The 24464-nt window shown below is 43.1% G+C and overlaps 2 protein-coding genes across 4 annotated transcripts; both read left to right on the top strand.

Moving 5' to 3' along the window:
* Window positions 1-156: 156 nt before the first annotated feature.
* icam5 (intercellular adhesion molecule 5) lies at window positions 157-4933 on the top strand. The gene is made up of 10 exons (XM_053442693.1): window positions 157-396; window positions 962-1237; window positions 1323-1634; window positions 1717-2001; window positions 2118-2372; window positions 2673-2999; window positions 3082-3318; window positions 3736-3963; window positions 4054-4317; window positions 4431-4933. Exons 1-10 carry the CDS (start codon window positions 345-347, stop codon window positions 4616-4618), a joined length of 2424 nt encoding a protein of 807 aa, XP_053298668.1. The 5' UTR covers window positions 157-344; the 3' UTR covers window positions 4619-4933.
* Window positions 4934-5892: 959 nt separating this feature from the next.
* On the top strand, window positions 5893-24127 carry trip10a (thyroid hormone receptor interactor 10a). 3 transcript variants are annotated; one of them, XM_053443756.1, is made up of 15 exons: window positions 5893-6284; window positions 11802-11917; window positions 12533-12589; window positions 14293-14440; window positions 15155-15217; window positions 15874-15978; window positions 16097-16225; window positions 16685-16831; window positions 16930-17118; window positions 19580-19744; window positions 20642-20751; window positions 21003-21135; window positions 21941-22029; window positions 22128-22261; window positions 22584-24127. In XM_053443756.1, exons 1-15 carry the CDS (start codon window positions 6261-6263, stop codon window positions 22733-22735), a joined length of 1761 nt encoding a protein of 586 aa, XP_053299731.1. In that variant the 5' UTR covers window positions 5893-6260; the 3' UTR covers window positions 22736-24127. The 3 variants fall into 3 exon arrangements, with proteins under 3 accessions (XP_053299731.1, XP_053299733.1, XP_053299734.1); XM_053443758.1 differs by lacking the exon at window positions 19580-19744 and adding an exon at window positions 20017-20040 and having other exon boundaries at window positions 5929-6284; XM_053443759.1 differs by lacking the exon at window positions 19580-19744 and having other exon boundaries at window positions 5937-6284.
* Window positions 24128-24464: the final 337 nt, after the last annotated feature.

A 24464-nucleotide genomic window follows, 5' to 3' on the forward strand; every position in this document is an offset into this window, starting at 1 on the left:
ATGTACTTTTGTGAAGAAGCTGCACTGAATGATTTCACAAAATGTGGGAGGAGGGGAGCAAATCACCAACGGTTGGCCCACACAGACCTGTGGTTGTGATGCTATATATCCGCTTCACAGGCGGTTTCCTGTCAACTAGGGCGTTGAACTTCCCCTTGTTTTCCTTTTTTTTCTCTCCTCTTCAAACTGGTTCAACTGTCAGAAAGTCATCATCATCCTCCCCGGAGCCAGGTCTGGGCCAGAATTGATCTAGTCCAGGCCCTGAAGCTGGACATCCTCTGGACCATCTAGAAACGTCCTTACCTTCTTCCATCCGCCTCTTTCCTCCCGCGTGCGGATCTAACATGCCGCCTCTCAGGATGCTGCATCTCCTAATGCTCATGGCTTTGCTATGTGGTGAGTAATAGTAAAGCTCTGCATGACATGATGATATACACATAATGTTAGTGTTATTTCAGAGAGCGATAAAACATATTTAGATGTAAAACTTATTGAAAACACGGTGGGTCTCTTGCTTGCGTATAGTTTCGGTCGTGGCACATGTGACCAGTGATGGCGACTACAAAAATAAGCTAAAAGAACATACTAGATACAAATTTAAGTTTTCTTTAAGTGAGATTCTGTTTGGGATCATTCCGAGGAAATCAGAAAGTGGCATTTATGGACTCATTGCCTATTTGACAAAATGAACAAATATTTATTTTTTTAATAATTAAAAAAATAAATTTAAAATTTTAGTGGGAGCTGTAGATGTGATAATGTATTTCTTTGAAGATATCTGCGTTACTATCTGTGCAATTTGACTTACTCATGCTAACTTGAGAGGATGAGTGAAGGTTAGACTCTATGAGCTAGAATTAAGCCTCCCACAGAGACGTGTATTGGTGACATGAGCCAGCAGAGAGCAGCAAAGTAAACCTGTTAAGTCCAAATAGAACATCAGTGTTTGGTCTATTTACAGGTGCGGACGCCACCTGCCCCACAGAAAACAACCCTCTAGTCCTGGATCCCCCTGAGGTGATAGCAGAATATGGAAGCCAGGTCTCGGTAAACTGCACCAGCTCATATGAAGAGCATGAAGGGATGTACTGGTCAAACGAAGAGTCTGCAATGACAGTAGATGAAAAGTTTATCCCTTGGAGAGGGCAACTGTCACCCTGGAACGTAACGGCTAAGTGCATAATAAATATGAATGACTCATTTGAATGCAGTAAAGACCTCAGGATTACTTTATACAGTGAGTGTAATTTCAAATAAATATCATGCAGTGGCGGCAGCGGGGGGGTTACACTACTCTAACTCATTTCCTTTTGCTTTGACAGAGAATCCAGAGGTTACCCTGTTTTCTTTGAGTGATCCTGTGGTGGAGACAGAGTTTGTTCTGCAGTGTAATGTCGATGATGCTGCTCCTGTTCAGAACCTGACTGTGAAGTGGTACAAAGACAACGTGATGATCGAGACACACTCTTTCCCCAACACAACCAAAACACCAGTGAGCGAATCATCTCTTTTGCATGTCAACGTCAGCAGAGGAGACAACGGAGCCACGTTTCGATGTGAGGCTCAGCTGGACTTCGGGCCAAATGGGCCGAAACCTCCTCCTATATCTGAGACAAAAGTTATCTCCGTGCATTGTGAGTAAACAGTCTGTTGTCATTTTTTATTCTAAGCTTACATCCTGTATTTGAATGATTCAAAAGGCGTGTTCCTCTTCAGATGCTCCTGAGTTCAGCAACAACACCCTTGATGTGTACTTGACGGAGGGTGATGATGTCACCCTGAGCTGTGACGCTGAGGGTTACCCTCCTCCCCACTTTCACTGGACCCGTGATGGGGTGAATATGATGGAGAACACACAGAATCTCAGTGTTACTCAAGGAAACGTCAGCGCAAATTACACCTGCACAGCCTCCAATCCTCTGGGAAGAACAAATAAGTCCATTTTTATACATGTCGTGAGAGAACCTGCTGTGACCGTGACCAACGCTGTGCAACGAAAGGGTATACTTCTCTCAAATATGCACCATTTATATCTTTGTTTATCAACCTGTCAATGCTTTTATTAACTTCATATTTATCAAACGCTGATGGAATATGATTTCCTTTCTGAATGGCAGTTTGCCCCCTGACGCTGACACCTGGTGAAGTCGTGGTGAGATTTGGCGACAGAGCTTCAGTTAACTGCAGCACATCCGCCCCAGATGCTTTGGGAATGGGTTGGGAGGCTTCCGTCGGAGGCTCAAAGTCTGGAAACCCTCCATCTGTCACCTGGACGGTTGAGAAACTTCAAGCCTGGGCCATAAAACCCAAATGCTACATTACTCTGAGGAATAATCAGCAGTGTTACACAGGGCCAAACATCACGCTCTATAGTGAGTATACAGACTGCACGATACACAATCTCCTCTCTATCTCGGCGGGATTATCATCCAAAATGTTTGACATAATAATGTGAAGTAATGTCGTCTTGCTTGCGTAAACTGTTCAAAGTATCTGTACCATGTCACTTTAAAAGAAAAGTATTTATAGAATAATAATATTCAGCAGTTTGAAATAGCACACACTCAAAATGTTGGCATTGAAACTTTTTATACAATTGTGTTTGCAATGACAGGATTATCATCACCTTCCTTTGTTCTAACCACATATTTTCCTTTATATTTTATTCACAGAGACTCCAGACGCCCTGTCGGTCTCAGCGGTGACTCCAGGTCCCATGGTGGAGGGCGTCCAGTACCGGCTGAGATGTGACATCATCAGTGTGGCTCCTGTGCGGAACCTCAGGGTGACGTGGTCCATTGGCGGGGAAAACCATGGCGAGGAGAAGTTCAACGACACCAGCGCGACCCCAGTCAACAAGACCGCTTTTTTGAGAGTGACACCTACCAGAGTTCACAACGGAAAACTTTTCACATGCAACGCTGAGCTGCACCTGGGCCCTAAGGGACCAGAAACTGTTCCCACAAAGTCCTCCAAGCCTTACACCGCTGTGGTGCACTGTGAGTTTTCCACATATTAGAGATAATGGTTTATATCTGTCTGCTAACATTGATTGTAATCTATGCTCATGTTTACATGCAGATAAGCCAATGATGCAAGATTGTCCGTCCACTTCCACTGGAGTGGAGGATTACTTCAGGCTGGAAATGTTGTCCTGTCGAGCTGATGGGAACCCTCCACCCACTGTTCACTGGTACCATGAGGGAAAACTGGTCAACACGTCTGAGCCTCTCTCCAGGGCTCATTCAGGAAAATACACTGCAGCACTTTTTAATGAGCTCTCCTCGACCAACACGTCTGTTGATATCACAATTGAATGTGAGTACACCCGACTCTACCGTACCGAAGATTCAGTAAGTTTGTATTTTTAAAGATTCCAGTGGGTAAGATTTACGTGAAAATGATCTATTGGCAGAAATTGAATATAAAATAATCTTAGAGATGTTGTCACTAGTGTTTTTCATCCAAATTGTACATATTGTGGTTTTCTTTTTCCTAGAAAGGGCGCTTTATATTCAAACACTTTATATTTACATCCTCTATATGGAGGCCCCCATGTTTTTAACAGTAGTCCAAACTGAACGAACTAAACACCCTTTAAACACAACTGAAGGATACCACAGGTTCTCTTTCATGTTTGTGGTGGATAGGTGCATATTATTAACCACTAGATGTCACTGGATTCTGCACCCTGAACCTTTAATTCTGAAAACTATCCTAACACTATATTCACAGATGGCCCTTCATTTACCTGTGATGGTCGCTATGAAGTCAGGGAGAATGGGGAGGACAGAATGAAGTGCGAACCCGAGGGAATACCTACGCCCAAAATCACCTGGTTTAAAGATGATGAAGTGATGGTTCCCCCACAACGCTGGACAAGGCGCGATAGTGGAAAATACGTCCTCAGCGCAACCAACCAACACGGAACCGCCAACCACACTCTAGATCTTGATGTTTTGTGTGAGTTTTAATGTTTGGCGTCACAGAAAGAGCCTTTTTGATGTTGTGGTGATGCCTTCTCTCAAATTTGCCTTCTTCTTTGCTCCACAGTTGCCCCTGAGTTCAGGGAGGGGAACTACAGTCAGGAGGTGACCCCGGGTCACAATGTGAGTTTTGCCTGCAGCGCTGGGGGAAACCCGATCCCAGAGATCCAGTGGAAATTCTCCGCTGCCGAGAATGCGTGGGAGACCACTGGAGGGCGCCAGAAGAACGTCAGTGTCACACGAGCCACGTCTACCAATGCTGGTGTTTACTACTGCGTTGCCACGAATAAAGTTGGAAGAGTGTCAAGATCTGTCACACTGAGCATAAGAGGTCATTAATTGAGATTCTGCATATGACACTTGTGGAAATGTGGGGCAAGAAGTTTTTGCTGATCCAGATGTTGTGGAGAAAGAAAAGTAATATTATTATTTTCTTGTTTACAGGTAGAAGAGGCCTAAGCAGAATAGTTTGGTGGTTGCTGATTCTGTGCTTCATCATCCTCCTCCTCATCGTCGTGATCACTCTCTGCAAACGTCGTAAGAAAAAACATGGACAATATAGCTTTATTCCTGCAGCCAAGGAAGGTTCCGATATTCCTTTGACTACAACGTCTGGTGGGGACAAAGCTTAGGATATTTACTCATTGCTGAATATTGGGAGATATCAGGTTGGGGCCAAGAATGGCATGTTAATACTGTATTTTAATGTTTGCCCCTGTATGGCACTTTCCTGAATCAGCTTACACCTCTAATATCATTTTGATGTTTCCAAAAATGTTCTGTAAAGCTGTGCTACTGTCTTCCCATGTGCTGTGCTTCTATTTCTCATAACTTCCTTTTAGTGAGAGCAAAACCTTTGCCACCCTTGCAGTTATTTTGTTTTCACAATTCAGCCTCGGTTATTTTCAATCTTGAAAACAATAAAACTGATTTTTGATTTCTTTTAACCATGTTGAGAAGTTATTACACGGATCCCCTGGTTTTATCATTTCAGAAGTCAGTTCACATGAAATGCTGGGGGAGGGAAATTCTTAAAGGGATAGTTCACCCCAAAATGAATATTCACTCAATATCTACTCACCACTATGCCGATGGAGAGGTGGGTAAAGTGTTTGAGTCCACAAAACACTTTTGAAGTTTCAGGGATAAACAGTGGATCCAAAACAATTGATTAAAATGCCTCCATGCTTCTCCTGTGGTGTCAACCAGCTGTCCGTAAGCCCTGGCATTCAAATTCAACTCGATAATGCATCATTTACACCATGTTTTTAACCTAAATGTCCATGATATCCTCCTCGGAGCCACGTTCACAATTATATCCCAGCGGATATTGAGGCTAACAGTGGAAATCACATTGTTTCTGGTTGAATTTGAATGTCGGTGCTTATGGACAACTGGATTACACCCCAGTAAGCAGTATTGAGGCATTTCATGTTATATTCTGTTGTTCTTTTTTCATTTGAAAAATCAGTCACCATTTACTTTACATTACATTACATTTAATTTGGCCGAAGCTTTTATCCAAAGCGACTTACAATAAGGGCAGTGTCATTTACATGCTACTAAATTGTTAGTTTAAAATTTTTATTAAAGGTATACTTCAATTGTATCGTATTTGGCTGCAACACTGTTTACCCCTGATACTTCAAAAGTGCTTGGTGGACTCGAAAACTTTTCACCCACTCCTCCATCGGCATCGTGGTAGAGCAGGAAATGGCTGAATTTTCCTTTTTGGGGTGAACGATCCCATTAACTGGGAGTCAGCGGTGACACGAGTTGCTCCTGGTGAATGTTGCAGCATCAAGGCGGCGGAGCTGGATGAAGGGCGTCTCATCAGGGTGGTGCTCTAACCAAAACAACACCTAACTTTATGGGTTAGGACAGAACGCGTCGTGCGGCACTGATCCCTGGCCTCACCACTCCTGTGGTTTCAGCGCACTGGCCCTTTAAGATTTAGGATTTGGGAGTGACGCGGATGTGGGAGTTTATCCTTCTCTGCTGCGCGGAGAGAAACACTTTGAACACAACCCGAGCAGCGACCGTCAGCCATAATTAATTAGCTCATTATGGTGCTGCTGCACATGAGTCGTTGAATGAAGCCGGAGCGGGATGTGTTGAGGTTGCGACTGATTAATCACGTCGGGATTCTTGGTGCCAGGGCCTCCTCCGCCTCCTCCTCTTCCTCCCCCTCCGCCTCTTCCTCTGAGCTCCGGGGATAAACTTCGGAGAACTTCTTTGTATCCTCGGACTCTCAGCTCGGCCAACAGGCTGAACATGGACTGGGGCACGGAGCTTTGGGTGAGTCCCTCATCTTCCGCCCCTTCGCTGATAGAGTGACATTTTTCGTGGAAAGACGTGTGTGACGCTTTGAAGTTCTGCATGTGTGGATTAAAACGGTGTTTTTTTCGCACCGTTGCCGCTCGCGTGTGTTTGCAAAACGGTGCGTTCACGGACGCGGTTCCATTTTCGGACGATTTTCTTTGGAGCGAAACAAAGAGTTGTTTTCTTTACATATCCTCTCGTATGAACGCGTTGCATTCCCTGACAGCGAATATGAGTTGATTTGTATTTTATGTTTCTTCTTTACTGTGTGACACTTCACCGACTTTTACTGGACAGATGTAAAGTTGTGTAGTGTGCAGGCTATTTATGTCTCTTCCCACTGGGAACAAACAAGTACTAAATCAAAAGCAACTTGAATCTTAAGTCCAATACATCCAAGATTTCACGCCAGATTCAGAATTATAATAATAATAATTTGTTTTTTGTATAGCACTTTTCAAAACAAAGTTACAAGGTGTTTCATAACAAAAAAAACCACAAGAAGAATAGATAAACAAATAAAAACACAGTCTTAGATGGAATGACATGTAACAGCAACGTAAGCAGGACCTTCCATTAAAATCATAAAAAGTAGAAACAGGTAAAATCGGGGATTGCGCTACGATAAAAATACATTTTAGACTTGAATCAAAGCAGGATTGTGTCGGTGTCAGAGTATTATTTATTCTATAGCCCATACACAAATTTACACACAAACAACTGTAATTGTGCTGAAGTGTGTTGTAGTGAGTTGATTGATTGTTGACACTGTGGCACACCTTCCATAGAGAGGACACCAGATGCTGCCTGGATGAAACTCATTGTGTGTCCTCCTCCCTGACATGATCGCTTATAAAAAAGCCCAAAAACGGTGCACAGATTTCATTCATATTCATTTTCCAATAAGCTGCAAAGGAGTCAAATGCTGGATGTTAACTGATGTGTTATATTTCTATTAGGCTTAGCTGACATTCACAGTAACTAAATATTAGCTGCTATGACTTTGGGCTTTTGAAAACAAAACAAGGTTCTAAAGCAGTAATCTTGGATGCAATGAGGACAGCACCGTCCAGAATCTAAACTAATCCTGTTTAAGAATCTCTCCGTGCACCACACTGCCTTGGTGACAGCCACAGTTAACGCACCAGTGCACTGTACTGAGGAGATAAAGCCACAGGTTTTGCAAACATGCACATTTGCAGGGAACCTGAATATGTAAAATGGAGCACTGTGAGGATGCGGACAGGGAGGTTGTGACCTCATTACAGACGTTCCCCCTAGGCCTCTTCCCCCTGTGCCTTTTCCATCGTTCACGCTGGTGCCACAGCCTAATTAGTTTTGCCCTACTTTGATTGAGACAGAGAAACCTCCGCACCCCCAGTATTAATCAGAAGCTCTATATCTGAACAGAAGGCTCTCGCGTTCCTCGCTGGGTTCGTTTCACTTGTTTCAGAGGAAACTCTTCCCACGAAAAATTCTGCCTTCGGTCAGTGTGAAACCCAAATTATCCAGTTCTTAGTTTCGGTACTAAAGCCTCACCTGTCTAGTTAGACAAAGCCCTGCAGGCATAATTGGTTGTGTTTATGTTTGGCCAAACAGTCATCCCGTGTGCCAAGTCAGCTCTATGGCATCTGTCCCCTGATTGTTGTTAATCCATAGGCTATTTTAAGGCGTAGTTTGCAGAGTGGAAGATCAGTGGCACTAGCTGTAGCATATAGTGATCGCTACCAGGCCACTCCTGAGAACTATTGTGACAGATTTTGGCCAGGGCCGGGCCCCTAGTTTTTCTACAAGACGGGACGAGTCAGGGCTCAAACATCCGCCTAAGCCCGGCAGGACGGTGAGTTTCTCGGTGACTAACTCTTGAAGTTATGTGGCACTCCACAGATGCCAGTTTTCTCGCCTGTATTTCTAGAAGGACTGGAGGATAACATCTTTGAAATCCCAGTTTCTAAGCAGGATGAGGCCTATCTGTCTTTTATTGCACCCTTTTGGCTAAATCTGTGCCATAAAACGTAAATTATGACTTTATGATAAGTTCTATAATCTATTGGTCATAAATACAACATTTAGTGTGCCTATCTAAAAGGGTGAAGTAAGTTGGGGAGAGAAAGATGCTACCGATGCTACCGCAGCTCCAGTAATGTGTCACAGTTTAAAAAAAACAAAACAAAACTTAAGCGGCCTTAACTCTGTGTTAGGACACGGGAAGAGGCTGACTTTATAATGAAATAACCACGATTGAAGCCACAAGTATCAGTGAAATGTGCTGCTCAAACAAAGGCATGACCAACCACAGTTGTCAGGAGCAGTTTCATATCCAGCCGCTAATGATTTATGAAAATCAGCTCAGTACTCACCCTGTCTCTCATGGGTCCTGTGATGGTTATTTTGACTGGTGATGAAGTGCAGCTGACATGTCTGAGAGCCACTGGTGTTTGCCTACCCGCTGACTATGGCCTGTAAAATCTATTTTTATGTATTTGATGACAGTTTGAACGACAGGGGGCTTCTCTAATTGCAGCACTTTAGCTTTGAATCAAGATGTTATACAGTTAATATGTATAAATAATCACATTCGCAACTCGGCACCCAACCTGAGAAATATGTGATGCATTTTATATACAGGGAGAAAACAGTCAATATACATATGGGGTTGATTCTACAGTAATGAATTATCTTGCGTCTGTCTCCTGAATCTGATCAATTTTGCCAACATGAACAAGTTTGCACTGTGCAGCTGTGTTGTGTATGGTTGTGTAAACCCTGGATGTTGGTAGTCACTTACTGGTGGGATCACTTTGAGTGGGAGACAGAATAATTCTATGTGCACCCACTGCCCAGCCATCACAGAGACTACACCCAACACATCTTATCTGCTCATTTCTGACCGTCCCATTAATCGGTGTCCACAGACGTTGACCAGGCACAAGACTGACAGGCGGTTCAGAAACTGAATATGCAAACGATAAACGTGTGTATGCAAGCGGTCTGAATCAAGAGCTGCAAAAAATAAATATGACTTAATTTCTGCTTTCAAAGTCTTTCCATAATATGATGCATAAACTCCTCATAGTGATGTAATTGAAAATCAACATTTAAGACTCCCAAGAAATTCAGATATGTCCGCCCTCCTCCTCGTTTTCTTAATGGTCATCACGGGAGTTAATGTGATGACACTGCACTTCCACATTTCACACCGTAGTTCCCCAGTTGTTCAGTGTAAACATGGCCAGTATTTCAAAAGTTCCCATCTGTCATATTCATCATATTTCATAACTCGCCCTCTTACAGTGGCCTGTAAACGTTTGATTCAGGCCCCGGTCATGTATGTGACCGGTTGTGCTTCTCGATTCTTACATAGTTAGTCATCTCCTAACCAGTTCATTTGGATTTGGTCTCCTGTTGGCTTCAGTGCATCATTGCTGAGTTATTATGTGTTCATAGGTTGCTGAAATAGTTTCTTGGTAAGTGGCAGCGTGTCTTTTTACCCCCTGTGTGCTTGTTTGCTGGTTGGTTTGTGTGTTTGTTTTTAAGCAAGATTACACAAACACAACCAGACGGATTACTGCCAAACTCTGTGGAAGGATACGGTATGTATCACAGAAGAAACAATCACATTTTTATAAGGATCTGGATGAGGGTGCGGATCCAGGATGTTTTCTTGAATATTGCAGGATTTATCAAAAAAGTCAGGTATGGGGGCGCCCTTAGCTCGGTTGGTAGGGCGTCCCCCCCATGGGCCTCGGCCAGCAGCGGACCCGGGTTCGATTCCAGCCCGCGGTCGTTCTCTGCATGTCACTCCCCTCTCTGCCCCATTTCAACTCTGTCTCTTAAACTATCAATAAAAAGCATAAAATGCCAAAAAATAATCTTAAAAAAAAAAAAAAAAAAAAAAGTCAGGTATTTTTGCAGAACTGATCCAAGACAATCCAAGAGTGTGTGAAATTTGATGCAGCCTCATTGTATACAAGGAGACTGTTAGGCCTTGGTGGAGGTATGTGCTCAACTATGTGCCCCTCTAGTTTCCCCTGTAATGAATCCAGCGTGTGTTATGGTCACCATAGATAACTGCAGCCTTAGTTTTCTGTTTGATTGAATGTGGGCGGATATTGAATTGGATTCAGCCAGTTGCTGCTCTAAATCATTCACAACATAAATAATCTGTCACAAGGTAGATAATCTGTTGTTAACACAGGCATCTTTGGAAATGGGAAAATCCATAGTTGTAAGTCGTCTGTAGCGACTATCGTTACTTCAGCTCTGTAATTAATGACAGTGAATTAAACCCCCGGTGCAGCCTATTGGTTAGATGTTACTGCGGTGATGGATTGCAGGCCTCTATTAGAACCTTTTTTTTAACTGTGTCCTGTAATTAGTCTAAACGCTGTCTCATTCATTTGAGTTTTGTCTCTTTTGTTTTTACCTGGAGGGGAGGAGGGGTACAGCAGAACATGGCCGAACTTGTTAGGAATCCCTCTTTTCAAGTTGCAACCCCCCCCACCTCAATACTTAAAGTCAGCAGCAAAGAAAACATGAGGGAAATGGTTCCGAGTGTAGAGTGAGAGAAAGATTGGCTTAGATATCATCTCCCTCTATTAGTGGACCTGCCTCGGCTTGTAGGTGCCGTAGAGTGCACCAGCAAACAAGAGAAACATGATCGACCTCCTTCGTGCTGAAAAATGTAAAAAAGGAAATGTCAGCGGATTCAGCTGTACGTGAACAGACAAAAGATATAGGTCATAGATTTGCATTATAAAGAACTCATCTGATGTAAGTGAACAAATGACACAGTACAGAATGTCTGATCAGTTTAGGGCTGTGCAATAAAACAATATCAGGAATGATCACAATATAATTTTGATCAAAAGCAATATGAAAAAGGCCCAACATTAATATTTCTATATTGCTTATGCATATAAATATGAGGATGTATTACATATAATTGAATTGTAAAATGTTTTGCTGTTAGTCCAAACAGCTCATAAAGAAGAAATAATCATTTATTGTGACAACTATCGTGAAGATAATCTTTTGGGCCGTAGTACCCGCAGCCCTAGAGGAGTCTGAATCCACCTTTTTCCCTCCTGAGAGTCGTGACCCCTGTCGTGACCCAGCGTCCTTCGCCTGTGCTCTCTCTCTCTCTCTCTCTCTCTCTCTCTCTCTCTCTCTCTCTCTCTCTCTCTCTCTCTCTCTCTCTCTCTCTCTCTCTCTCTCTCTCTCTCTCCCTGACAACACGAGTGCCCCATGATTTACAGCGAAGCGGAAGTTTGGAGACGGTTGCCAACACTCTGTGCACATGTGGAGAGCGTCCGTGGAATCCAACAAACCTTGATGTGTTTAGTTTATCCCCCTCCATTCATGTTTCTTCTCACTGACCTCAAACTCAACCAGTGGAACGTCCCAGTTATTTTCTCCCCCACAGAAGTTCACAAATGCCTTTTTTATAATATCGTTTTCCTTATTGGTCTCTCGTGCTCCCCTTTCCACCAGGACCAATATGACATCATCGAGAAGCACACGCAGTCCGGCCTGGAGCTGGTGGAGAAGTATGTGAAGTTTGTGAAGGAGAGGACGGAGATCGAGCAAAACTATGCCAAACAACTGAGGTAGGAGCCGCTCTTGATGTGGTTCAACTGTGCTTGTCTGCCTCGAATGCCTGTGTGCAAGTGTGTGGCTCAAAGCAGCTCATACTGTGTGTGTGTGCGTGTGTGATTGTGTTTGCATGGGTGTATTTTAGAAGGCTGTTTATAAAATGTTTGTGGGGTCTTATGACTACTTTGGGACAGAATCTAACTTGTCTCTGGAACACTGGCCTCATTCTCCAGCTGCAGTGTGTGCTCCCTCTCTCTCCTTCTTTCTCTCTCTCTCTCTCTTTCTCTCCGTCTCTCCAACCGTGGAGCTCCCTCTCCCATGCAGTTGTCTTCCAGACTGCAGGCCGACATCTGTTGTTGTGCTGAGCTTTGCTGGAGAGGAGAGGAAGTGGGACCAGACTGGCGCATGATAGACAGGATGTGGTCAGAGGGAGAGTGAAAGAAGGAAGAACAGCTATTTTAATTTCATATAAGTGGACTATTGTTTAAAAAAAACCTCTTGTAGAAAAAAGACCCAAGGGTAGCCTGAGAATATTTTTTATTTGATCCTTGTTTTCAGCCACTTCCCAGTGAGAATTTGTTTGTTTGTATTTGTTGACCAATCGTGTGATGCACTTTCGCTGTTTGCAGGAACCTCTCAAAGAAATTTAACCTAAAGAGAAGCAACAAAGATGAACCAGAGTGCAGGTGAGCTGCTAATCTCCTTAAGAAAACTTAGAAACACACGTGTGGTTATTCTTCCCCTTTTAAATTGTGTTTATTCAAACATTTTATTGTATGTATAAGTATAAAAGCAAATGACAAATTATATGACATGAAATAGTCTAATAGAAGTGATTAACTCGCACAGAATAAACACCCAAATCTGTATCTCCCATCAATTTGATAATTTAGCTCAATAGCACGGTTTAGCTGTACTGGTAGTTTTCAGCTAAATCCTGCAGCTGTTTTTAAAAGAGAAAGCTCTTCACACACTACACACTCCCTGCTCCACAGTTAGAGACTAGTTGATGAACATATTGGAGCATTTAACAGCCGGAAACCAATTTTCCCCTCAGGAGTTTGAAGAAAACAAAACGGAAATAAGAGGGTGAATAAATACTTGCTTTCGCAAAGTTGACACAAACTTTGTTGTTGCCAGTTTCACCATGTAGAAGGTGATTTATACATCACTGTTGCATTCACAACTTGTTCCCCCTGCTAAAAGGGATTGTTTTTACAGGTTTTTGCATGATGCTGGAAACATTCCTCTGAGATTCTGCTCTGGGTTGAGATGATTGCGTCACATGATTTCTGCAGATCTGTCAGCTGCACATTTATGCAGCAAATTCTCAATGCTCATTCTACCACATCCTAATGATCTGCTGACAGCGTTGAGCGTCACTGAACTCGTCTTCATGTTCTTGAAACTGATTTTCGGACATTTAGCTTTGAGACACGTGTATCATCGTACTGGAAGTTGCCATTAAAAGACAGTCATTTGTGGCCATAAAAGGATGCATGTTGTCATCAACAATACTCGGAGAGGATGTAGCATTCAAATCATGATTGGTATCAAGGGGCTTTATAGAAATCCCCTCACTAATACACCACCACCAGTCTGAACCGTGGACACAAAGCTGCTGTGTTTCCGGTGGTTCATCAGACTGTCCCATTCTTCTGAATATCACCGGAAAAACAGAATTAACTGATTTGATTTGGGTGAAAGGTCAAAAGTCACTGTGATGCTTACAAAGCATGTTTTTGGCAGTGAGTCTAATAATCACATGCTCATCATGACACAATTTAACAAAATTGTGTGATGGTATTCAATGATAAAGTCGTGACCTTCTATATCCAAACAGTCAAAGGTCAACTTTGAACACTTATCTTGGCCACTGTTCACCATAACTCAGGAAGAGAGGGGGAGATTGTGACCATATTTCCTTCAACTCGAGATTACATTTCTTTCCCGTTAGGATGTTTGATGAGAACATTATCTAAAGCCTGACCTGTATCTGTATGATTTTATGTATTGCAATGCTGCATTGTGATTGGTTTAATTTGGTTAAAGTTAATTTATATTAAGCTGCAAAGCACTACCAGGTTAAATCCAGCCAGTTTGTTAAATACTCAACGAAGGAACTAATAAGTAAAAACAGAACTCAAATCAGGCTTCAAACTGTGAGGGAGTGTTTGGTCATGTGTGGTATTCATGCTGTTGTGTGGCATCGCTGTTGCAGCCATTTAAATGCCCCTAGAAGGAAGCAGGAATGAGGGAGGGATGACCCTCTTATGACTTGGCCACATGTTGACTTTCTCTGTGTATTTATCATCATATCAGTGCCCCAAACAACGTGTCATTATTTCTCCACCCTTTCCTCTCTCCTCCACCTCCTCCTCAATGGCAGATTATCCAGCTACCAGTCTTTTTCGGATATCCTGAATGAGATGAATGACTACGCCGGTCAGAGGGAGCTGATTGCTGAAAACATGATGATGAACATTTGCATCGATCTCACCAAATACCTGCAAGAGCTGAAGCAGGAGCGGAAGACGGTGAGTTATGGAGAGATGCAGATAGAACTGGGAGTGCACTGGTATTAGCAAGTAAAAGTCCATCTCTTTAGTCAGTATACTCCAAATAAGTGTGTTTCTATCACTTACATGGTGCATTAGAAACTAAATATTGTGATCCCTTGGAAAAACAAACCAGTTTCTTTTTTTACATCTTGATTTGAGCCTGATCCCCTTTCAAACTCTTTCATCTGCTGTGGAAGAGCTAGTAACAGTAACACCTAGATTATTTTCAAGTGTATGCAATTGTACACTGGTATGTGTCTGCAGCATCACATTCAACAGCAGCCTGAGAACATGCTTGACGGGAATTTAATCTCGAGTATACAGCCCACGCTGCTGAAGTGTAGTGTAAAGGGCGAGGGGAGAGAAATGTCAGACGAGGGGTGGAGAAGCAGGGATCTCACTGTTGTGGCAGGAAGGAAGTGTCTCCTGAGGAAAGCATGGTCCGGGCGGTACTGTGTAATTTCTGTTAGAGGAATGCTTCGGCTTTGTCTCGCTGGATTGCAAAACGTTGCAGCCATGTACGTGACGTCTCGAACAGACACATTGGTATTTGTTTTCTTCTCTGACATGTTGAGTGAGTTTGGGAGGCCATTGTTTATTCTGTGTCTGGCCGTCCATGTGGCTCTCTCTCCCTCTCTCGCTGTCATCTGACCCTCCTCACACCCTGGCTATTTTTATGGATGTCTGCAGTATCTGATGGAGGCTAAGAAGGCCCAGCAGAGTATGGAGAGCACCTACAAGCAACTCGACAGTGTAAGTCAAACATTTTCTGAAATACTTTTTTCATGGAAAGGCCTCCAATAAGCTTTAAAACAGCATTTTATATTGCAAAAGCAAAGACTAATACTAGAATGGCACTTAGTAGATTGCATACCTCTGCCAAGGCCCAGCACTCCCCTTGAATTGAGTTAAGCTGCATCAAAATTCACACACTCATAGGAATCAGTTCCTCCAATGTGCAAAATAACTAACTAACCTCAAGTTTCGAGGGAAATCTGTGAAGTTGTTTTTGTGTAATCTGGCTTTCAAATAAAACAAAACCAACAATCAAAGGGACAGGGTTGAAATATAACCTCCCTGGTGGAGGTAATAGGCTCATTCATTTCTCTAATTTTGTTTTGTTTCAGAAAAACCTAAATTATTCTCTGTAAAAGAACGTCTGCAGGTTCAGTGCGGTCTGTCAGATAGCTCAATTTGTTTAATGGCCGTTAAGCAGTTCCTAATTTTAGACTAGTATCATCAATCCAAGAGTTCTTTCTACTGATGATTGGAATTTCAGAAAGACCGTCACAAAAGATTCTTCTGCTCCAAAAAGTCAAACCTTTTAATTTTCCACCGAGGCAATGGCTTCACTTACTCTGATGAAATGACCGTGGTCTCTTCTTTTTCCTTTTCTCTCCGCACACCAGAGTAAAAAGCGCTTCGAGAGGGAGTGGAGAGAAGCGGAGCGTGCAGCACAGTACGCCGAGAAGACCGATCAAGACATCAACGCCACGAAGGCAGACGTCGAAAAAGTAACAACGGGGGGGGGGGGGGTAAATCTGTATTATAAGGACTATTTCACACAATTTAAAGTCCAATAATATTCTGCTGGTTAACCTGTCTTCCCTCTGTATGCGTGTGTGATTCTAGGCCAAACAGCAGGCTCATTTGAGGGCACATGTAGCCGAGGAGTGTAAGAACGACTACGCTGCTCAGCTCCAGAAGTACAACAAGGAGCAGAGCCAGTTCTACTTTAACGACATGCCACTAATATTCAACGTAGGTGAATAGAATACTTCCACAGGACAATTTTACTGCCTTTCAACATTAAAGGGAGTTGTTACAATAATAATAAGCCTGAAAACTGACTCCACATGATAAATGATTTGAGCATATATCAGTTTTTCTAAATGTAAATAAACACTGTACAGTTTGTCGCCATTTTATGCTGCCATGTGTATATCACTGCACACTTTGTACCAGTATAAAAGCTGCACGCACTGATTTTAAAATCCAAAGAGTAACTCTTCAGTTTAATTTGTTAATTTTGGCTATATTGACATTAGCACATATACAGTATAACAAATCAAGTTTCTATTTCATCCCAAAGGAGATCCTGTACTACAGAAGTAACATGTTGTGACCCTGATATTGAGATACTCGTTGATTTATGGGCTCTGTATTATCTGAAACCTAATATTGACAGTGTCTGAGCAACTGTTGTTGTGTTTTCTGTAGAATCTGCAGGATCTGGATGAGAGGCGAGTACGAAAGATTGCCCAAGGTTACATTTTGTTCTCGGACACAGAGAAGCATGTGATGCCTATCATTGGCAAGTGCCTGGAAGGCATTACTAAAGCCGGCACTAACATTAATGAGAAGAATGTGAGTTGGTTTCCAAAAATGCTAAATGGATTTTAATGTGTTGCATGGCTTTATGCTGCACATTGAGAATGACTCATTGATAATTACATCAACTTCAGGACTCCATGGTTGTAATAGAGCAGAACAAGTCGGGCTTTGAGCGTCCTGGAGATGTGGAGTTTGAGGACTACAGTCAGGGCATCAACCGGGCCTCATCTGACAGCAGCCTGGGCACGCCCAAAGGCCCCCTGGACCTCCTGGGAAAAAACAAGAGCAAGAAAATTTGGCTTTTCAGCAAAAGGGGCAAGGTAGGATGTTTCACGCTTTCAGAGAACAGTTTATCCTAATGACATGACCTTGCACTTTGCTTAGTGAACATTTTTGCACCAATGATCAGCAACGGCAGATCTGAAAGTCTGCTGGGCGGCAGCCAGGCAGATTAGTGGGTGACTTCTTGCATGGCAAAGTTACCATATGAGCCAAAGAGCTAGCAGGCAGAGTCAGGAAATCCCCTCCACAGAGAGCACTCATGATGGACCTGTGGTTGTGACTACACACACACACACACACACGCACACACACGCACACACACGCACAACCCTATCATCTCAATTCAGTATCATAATGCATGATCCTCTTTCATTATGTTACACATGAACTCACACGTGAGCCGACCGACACCTCTAGAAAAGGTCCTTTGCATGACTCTGTCCCTGGCTGTGAGTGAATAAAACCTTGCCTCCACACGCACCCTCTCTCTGCAGCGTGGTTTCCAATAGGTCAACAGTCAGCATTCTGCTGTGCTTGTGCTTCCGTCAGCACAGAGCCCAAACAACATTGAATTTTCCTCTACAGGGATACGCAAACACACTGCTCCCATTATACCGGGCCAGAACCTAGCATTATGTCTGTCATCACAATAAAATCTTTGGACCAGCACCAGGATGAGCACCAGCTCAGAAAAACTGGATCACACACATTCATGCTGTCAAATTTACTGCTGACATTTTTCTCTTTGCTTTCGAGTGTCGACTTCAGTCTAGTGAGCTTCCATACACTGTAAATCTTTTAGCTTTCTTGCTGAGGTCCCAAATTAAAGTGGTGATACGAGTGGCTGACCACTAACCAGCTAATGGTTCCCCCCTCCTCCAGTCCCAGCACTAAACGATCCCTTCTTTCAGTGTTTGCTTGTTCAGCGCCTCTCCTCTCTGCATGTCGTACTGGCTGTGCTTTGCCGTGCACTCTTCCTGTTCTGTGTATGTGTGTGGCACACTGCTCTGTGTCATCAGTCATGCTCTCCCAATTAGGCCTGTTGCTGTATGAAAAGGAGGCACACTATACTGGCTCGAGTGAGCGCTGGGTTTATGCCTGGCCCCCCTAAACATTTCCATTCTCAGCTGCCCTCCTGTATTTAGAGCCCCATAACTCTCAGGAAAGCTAGCACCTACCCTGTAGATGTTCACGTAATAATAGTGTTGCACTTAAGACTCTCTGTATTTACACAAGGAGCCTTTTTGTCGAGCAGTTATAGACGTTCACTGTATAGACTCGACTGGAAGGTATCAGCTTCCTATGTAATTTAACTAATAGAGCCCACCCCCACCTCTTCACATAGACATAAAGCTGAGACAGTTTTTCTTTACTGGAGTTCATTCCACTCATGTTTTCAAGTTGACCTCATTGTAAGAGTTCACACAGGGTATTTACTGTATTACATCTGCATAGGTCAGACTGGGAGATATCACTATGTTTCACTTATGTTGAGTTTGTCAGGTTTTTATTACATGGGTCTGATTTTAACAGTTTGAGACATTGTGCTTATCATTATTATTTTTTTTTACGAATCATTTTCTCAGCGAATCCATAGGACACAGTCACTGTATCCAAACCCCAAAACGGTGTGTGTGCATTCTGACTCGTTTGTCATAATTTAACCAAGAAGCAGCTCCTGAAGTGTTTAATTTGATTGTGTCTTAGTAGAGCTTCTTTGTATCATGGAATGAACATTTCATTGATGTTTTTTTCATAATTCTGCTCACTAATGAGCAAACAAGGCCCACCAGTCCCCTGATGAAACCACATTTAAATGTATTTGATCTGGAATTTATTTGGAATTGTACACACTCCAAATATATGCCCCCTAATCATGCTTGATTTAATTTTTTTCGTCAAGATCCAAAAGAAAAAGCCTCCAGAAATGATCCAGATCTGCACCAAATTTCCTGGAACCGGTCAAATGTTGTTTTTTTGGCGTAATCCTGCTGGCAACCAAACAAACAGACAAAAAGTAGTGAAGTCAACAATATTGTCGTTTCACCACAGCTCTTCAATTTGGCTGACGAGTAAAACAGCATCTAGCTCACCCACAACCCAGCTTCCTTCCTGTGGCTCACTCCTTCAACCTGGCAGGAGGTTGAGCTGCAGGTACCCAGCGCGGTGGTTGGTGGCTTTCCTCTTTTTTTTTTTCATGTGTGTGTCAATGAGAGCCAAAGAGACATTTGTATGTTTGTGCTTTTCATGCTCTCTGGGCTCGTGTGCTGGGTTTGCTCCAGTGTTGTCTTCCCGGCTTCGTGGTGTGCTTCAAGGTGTTGACTGTGTCTTTTTCTTTCCCCTTGTCACCTTTTTGTCTTCCCCGTCTTCCCTCTCTCTCTCTCTCTTCTTTCCATCCTTCCAAACCCTCCCCCATGTCTCCCCTTATCCTGAACACCACCCTGCGCCTGCATATCTCATGCTCGGGTGCTGGTACTTTGGCGACGCTCCCCTCTCCAGCTCTCTCCCTCCACGCTCCCACCTTTCTCCACACCCCCCGCCCCCTCGCCTGCTAACGGACCCCCCTCCCCCAAGTTCGGCCGGGACCCCCTGTCGTACTGTTTGAAGGAGATCAATAAGACAGTCAAACCCAGAATCTCTTCCTTCCGGACGCTCAGGAGATCGGTGAGTCACCAGGGGAGAAGGTTTGGGTTGCCAGGAGACCTCCACCCATCAGGGCTCGCAGACCGCCACCATGTGTTCCTGCCAGTGACCCATGATTCACACTTAAACATGTGGCATAGCTCTTACTACTCATTTCCACTATTTTCCATATTTGTGTGTTATATCTAAACATGTAAGGGACACTTTTTTGGGATGTGGAAAAACGAAAAACCACCTTTTAAGGATACTTGTTGATGTTTTTCTATACACATCCTGTTTCTGTTTTTCCTCAGAGGGTTACTCCAGAGAGGATCATGGTAATATTGACAACAAAGCTGGTGTGGGTGGGGGTCTCGGCCATGTGGCACATAAAAGTGGCCACCTTTCCATTACAACACCTCAACTCATTGTAATAACTTTCCCTGCACGAAGCCCTGCTCCGACTTTCTGTGCTCAGATGACTCAACAAGCAGCATCCAGCAGTGTTACGTGGCTCCGTTGTATTGAAGAGGTGGCCACCTGGTGGTGGAGCGAGGGACGACTTGGTAGCAGGGGAGGAAATGGAGCAATAACCTGATTTTTAAATAGCTGTTTCAGCATGCTCGTTTATCATCACAGCTGTATTTCTTGATCAAGTAACCAAAAAGAAAATGGGACAAATTTATAAAAGCGTACTGTATTTGATTGTCGACGGGTGGTGGCTTTCAGTTCAGCTCACTTTTGTACTTTTCCATTCATCTGAAGCCCAAAATGTGTAACTAAGGCATTTGAAACTTCTGTTTAGTCAGTGGAACAAATTGAGCTGAACTCAAACCACAGGCTTGGTGTTTGTTTCTGTTCTCATGGTAACTGTCGTTGTGAAACTGCTGCTGTAGAGTAAGTGCCGTGTTAACCCACCCTTCCTGTGACCTCTTGCAGCCGACAGTGACGGAGGACTTCTCACATCTTCCTCCAGAGCAGCGCAGGAAGAGGTTGCAACAGAAGCTGGAGGAAGTTTGCAAGGAATTGCAAAAGGAAGTAGATCAGAGGTGTGTGTTTCTGTCTCCTCCTCTGTGCTAATAACTGTGTCTGGTGGAACCTCTCCGGCGGAGGCGGGGGTAAAATAATTCATGCTGTGCACATCAGCGTGTTTAACTTCTGCAGTGCCTGTGTGAGTGTTTGAATCGCATAGCCAGCCCTCAGCTCTGCCGGGACCCAATTTCTACTGAAAGTCACTCCGCCTCCTTCCTTCCTTTTTCCTCCACTCACTGTCTCTCTCCTCTCTCTCTCCTCTCTCTAGCGAGGCTCTGGGGAAGATGAAAGATGTTTATGAGAAAAATCCTCAGATGGGAGACCCCGCTAGTCTGGCATCCCAAATCAGCCAGACATCCCAGAATATAGAGCGACTGAGGGGAGAGGTCAATAAGTATGAGGTAATCATGAACTCTGCCCTTTTTAGTCTTATTACGAGGTAATCATTTACCACAATGAGGTCTAACTTTAATGTTAATTAAGTGTCCGTTAGTTATTAGGATGTCATAAGGTCCTCGCTTTTTCCCCTTACAACATTATGCGTTAATCATGCCCTCTGCTCTTAATTACAACTTATTACATTTTCAAATATTTATTCATTTATCCTCAAATCTATTCTTTCAAGGAAGGACAGACAGAGGGCCTGTAGAGATAATACACAATGTGAAAAGGAAAGGTGGATGCCATTTTATAAAAAAAGAGGAGGCAATTAAAATTGTAAAATTGTTCCTCCTCTGGGTCATAAGTCAGTAAAATTGGACACACACCAACATGACGATGATATTTTTGGATTCACTGTAATTCTCCCTCTCTGAGGATGTCATTAATTCTAATGTCCATCACTAATGAACGTCCTCCAATCTGCTTAGAAGTCATAGAAAAGAAGACACTTTTTGCTCAACCAGAACTTGCCTGAGAATCTTGTTATTTTTAATGATCTTTCCGTATCAAAGGGATTCAGTGATGCATGTCTGGAAATCCGTATACACTGCAAACACCAACCGCATAAGAGCTAATCTGGCATCTGTTTAATGGTGCCAGTTTCCCCAAACGTAAAGAAATATAGACTTAAAAAACTAGGGTTGACCTAGATGATGACAGGAGGTGTTGGGGTGTGAAGTGCTCTGCGTCAGACTCTGAATAGGACTCTGTATTTCATCAGCAAATTAATTATCTAACAAACATATCTGCTCCTCTTTCTTGAAGACCTGGCTGGCTGAAGCAGGAGGTCGAGGGGAAACGTTGCGCTACAAACCTCACATGTTCAACAATAACGGAGCTCACGATTTACAAAGGTAACACTGCTAACAAGGCGTAATGTCTGACTCCATGAGTTGTGGTCTGTTCTGTGCAGGAAAAACTGTGATTTCGTTTGTGTTTTTCCTCTTCCCAGCCCCGATGGAGCTCACTCAGATGAAAGCACTCCTGATCCCTCCCAAGCCATCTACGCAGAGTTCGACGATGACTTTGAAGATGACGAACTAACTGCTGCTATTGGGAATTGCACGGCCATGTACAACTTCCCTGGTATGTAAAGTTACATATCGAGAGGTCACATACCATTTCAGTTTCATGTCAAAGAGATACTGCACAATTCATTGTGTTGATGAAATACATGAAGGCTCTTTTCAAAATCACATTTCTTACCAAATTTATAAATAACCTCTATAGGTTGAACGGTGTCTCTTAGCAACGCCTCCCAGCAAGGCTTTTTTTTTTGTATTATTTCCAGGGGGAGACACTTCATTCAAAATGTATGGGTGAACTTCCCCTTTATTAATGTTTGCGTTGTATCTTTAAAATGCCACAGAGTTGTTTCCTTCCATCCAGTCTCTCTTCTCCTTTTCAGGTGCGAGTGAAGGGACCATCTCAATGTCGGAGGGGGAGGTGCTGGCTGTGGTGGAGGAGGACAAGGGCGACGGCTGGACCCGTGTCCGCAGGAACAACGGGGACGAAGGCTACATCCCCACGTCTTACGTCTCGCTCTCCCTGAACAAATGACACGTGTACGCGTGGGGAACAAAAGAAGTAGAGATTAACACTTTGTAGAACTGTATGCAGTTTTCCCCCATGGGACCGATCATAAAGAGGCGACATCATGCTGGGTGAGACCCCTTGTAAGTCCAGGGAGGGATCCAAACAACGTGCTTTGATTTCTTGAGGGAGAGGCCCCATGTGAGCAGAGGCATGGTGCTGAGAGGATGAGCCTCACGGCCGTCATTACATTGTTGTACCTAAACCACAAGGATATTTAAATTTTGATTTCATGTCACAATGTTTTTCATTTTGGTTTTGGTTTATAAGTGTTGCATGGATCTGAGGCACCATCCTGGTCGCTCCACGGCCGAAGAAGACGCTAGTTTTCTGAATTTGAGAGGAAGAAGAAGAGGAGGAAGAGGAGGAAGACAAGAGCTGCTGCCATCTTTACACTGAGTGTTAATATGAGTAATGCATAGGAGAAGGTTACATCCACCGTTTACTTATTTCAGATAAAAACTGACCCGTCTGACCCATGTCACTCCCCGGCCGAACGGAGAACACGATCGGTTGGAGTCTTTTGTCTCAGGCGTGACACTTTCTACTTTAAATAGCACTTGTGCAGTTGCATGGCACCGTCACTTTGCTCACGGTCGGAGATCTCGAGCGTCCCCAGGGGATGAGCGAGGCTTCCGGGGGAAAGTGCTTCGCTTGTGGTCGCTCCACCGGTTTGTGAGACCACATGTGAGGACGGCTCCCTCGTCATTGTAAATCACATCCGCACACCAGAATAAACACTCCACGTTCTGACAATCACAGCCATATCATCATGTAAGTTCAGTGTAAAGCAGTAACAAGGATATACACTAGCTGTTTTCTAAAAGTTAAATCCTGAAAATTGTACTAAAAATAATTTATTACAAATGTGTATGTTTCATAAATAATATTTTTAAGTTTGACAAGTTGTACTTTGTATTAAGGATGTTCTCACTTTGTTTTCCCCCTTGCACACTTAGTGGACAGATTGTAGCCACAAAAGGGAGTAAAAATGCACACGTAGAATGTGCTACATTAAGAATATTGTATATATGTAATAAGTAATATATATTTTAGTTATCACAACACCACTATTGTCTTATTAGCTTTTTAAGCTTTCAAATAAAGAGTTACATTGTGAGAGAAAACTAAAAAGCTCTTATTGTGTTGCTAGTATTGTTTTATTATTATTATTTACTTCTCACATTTTCAAGCTGACCCACATCCTGTTTTTTCATCGTTATTGAGCCAGCAAGAAGCAATAACTGCTCACGTGCCTTTCTGGTTAAAAGCATTGTGTATATACCTTTTTTTTGCATATTAAATATTTTGCTTTTTTTCAAGATTTAATAAATGCAAAGCACATTTCAAAGTTACAAATGGTTACGTCATTTCTTGAATGGATAATAAATGTTGGGGGGGGAGACCCAGTGTCCCAGTGCCCCAGGGTCCGGCAAACTGGTGAATGATTACGTGAATTTGAGGTGTGTCAAGTTATTTTTTGTTGAATTAATTTTCTCCTTTTCCTGGAATGGTTGATTTAGTGTTGGTGATCATTCATCCGTTTTAACCGAAGCTGGAAACTGGAGAAGTTGAATTTAAATGTGACCTAATTTACTATAAAGTTGGCTGGATGCAAGATTTGAGGTTTTGCAGTTAAAAGACGTTTTCTGTATATTTTGTTTTCACAGTTGCTTGTAAAGGATGAAGTCCATGT

Source organism: Pleuronectes platessa, chromosome 16 (assembly GCF_947347685.1).
Source record: "Pleuronectes platessa chromosome 16, fPlePla1.1, whole genome shotgun sequence".
Lineage (NCBI taxonomy): Eukaryota > Metazoa > Chordata > Actinopteri > Pleuronectiformes > Pleuronectidae > Pleuronectes > Pleuronectes platessa.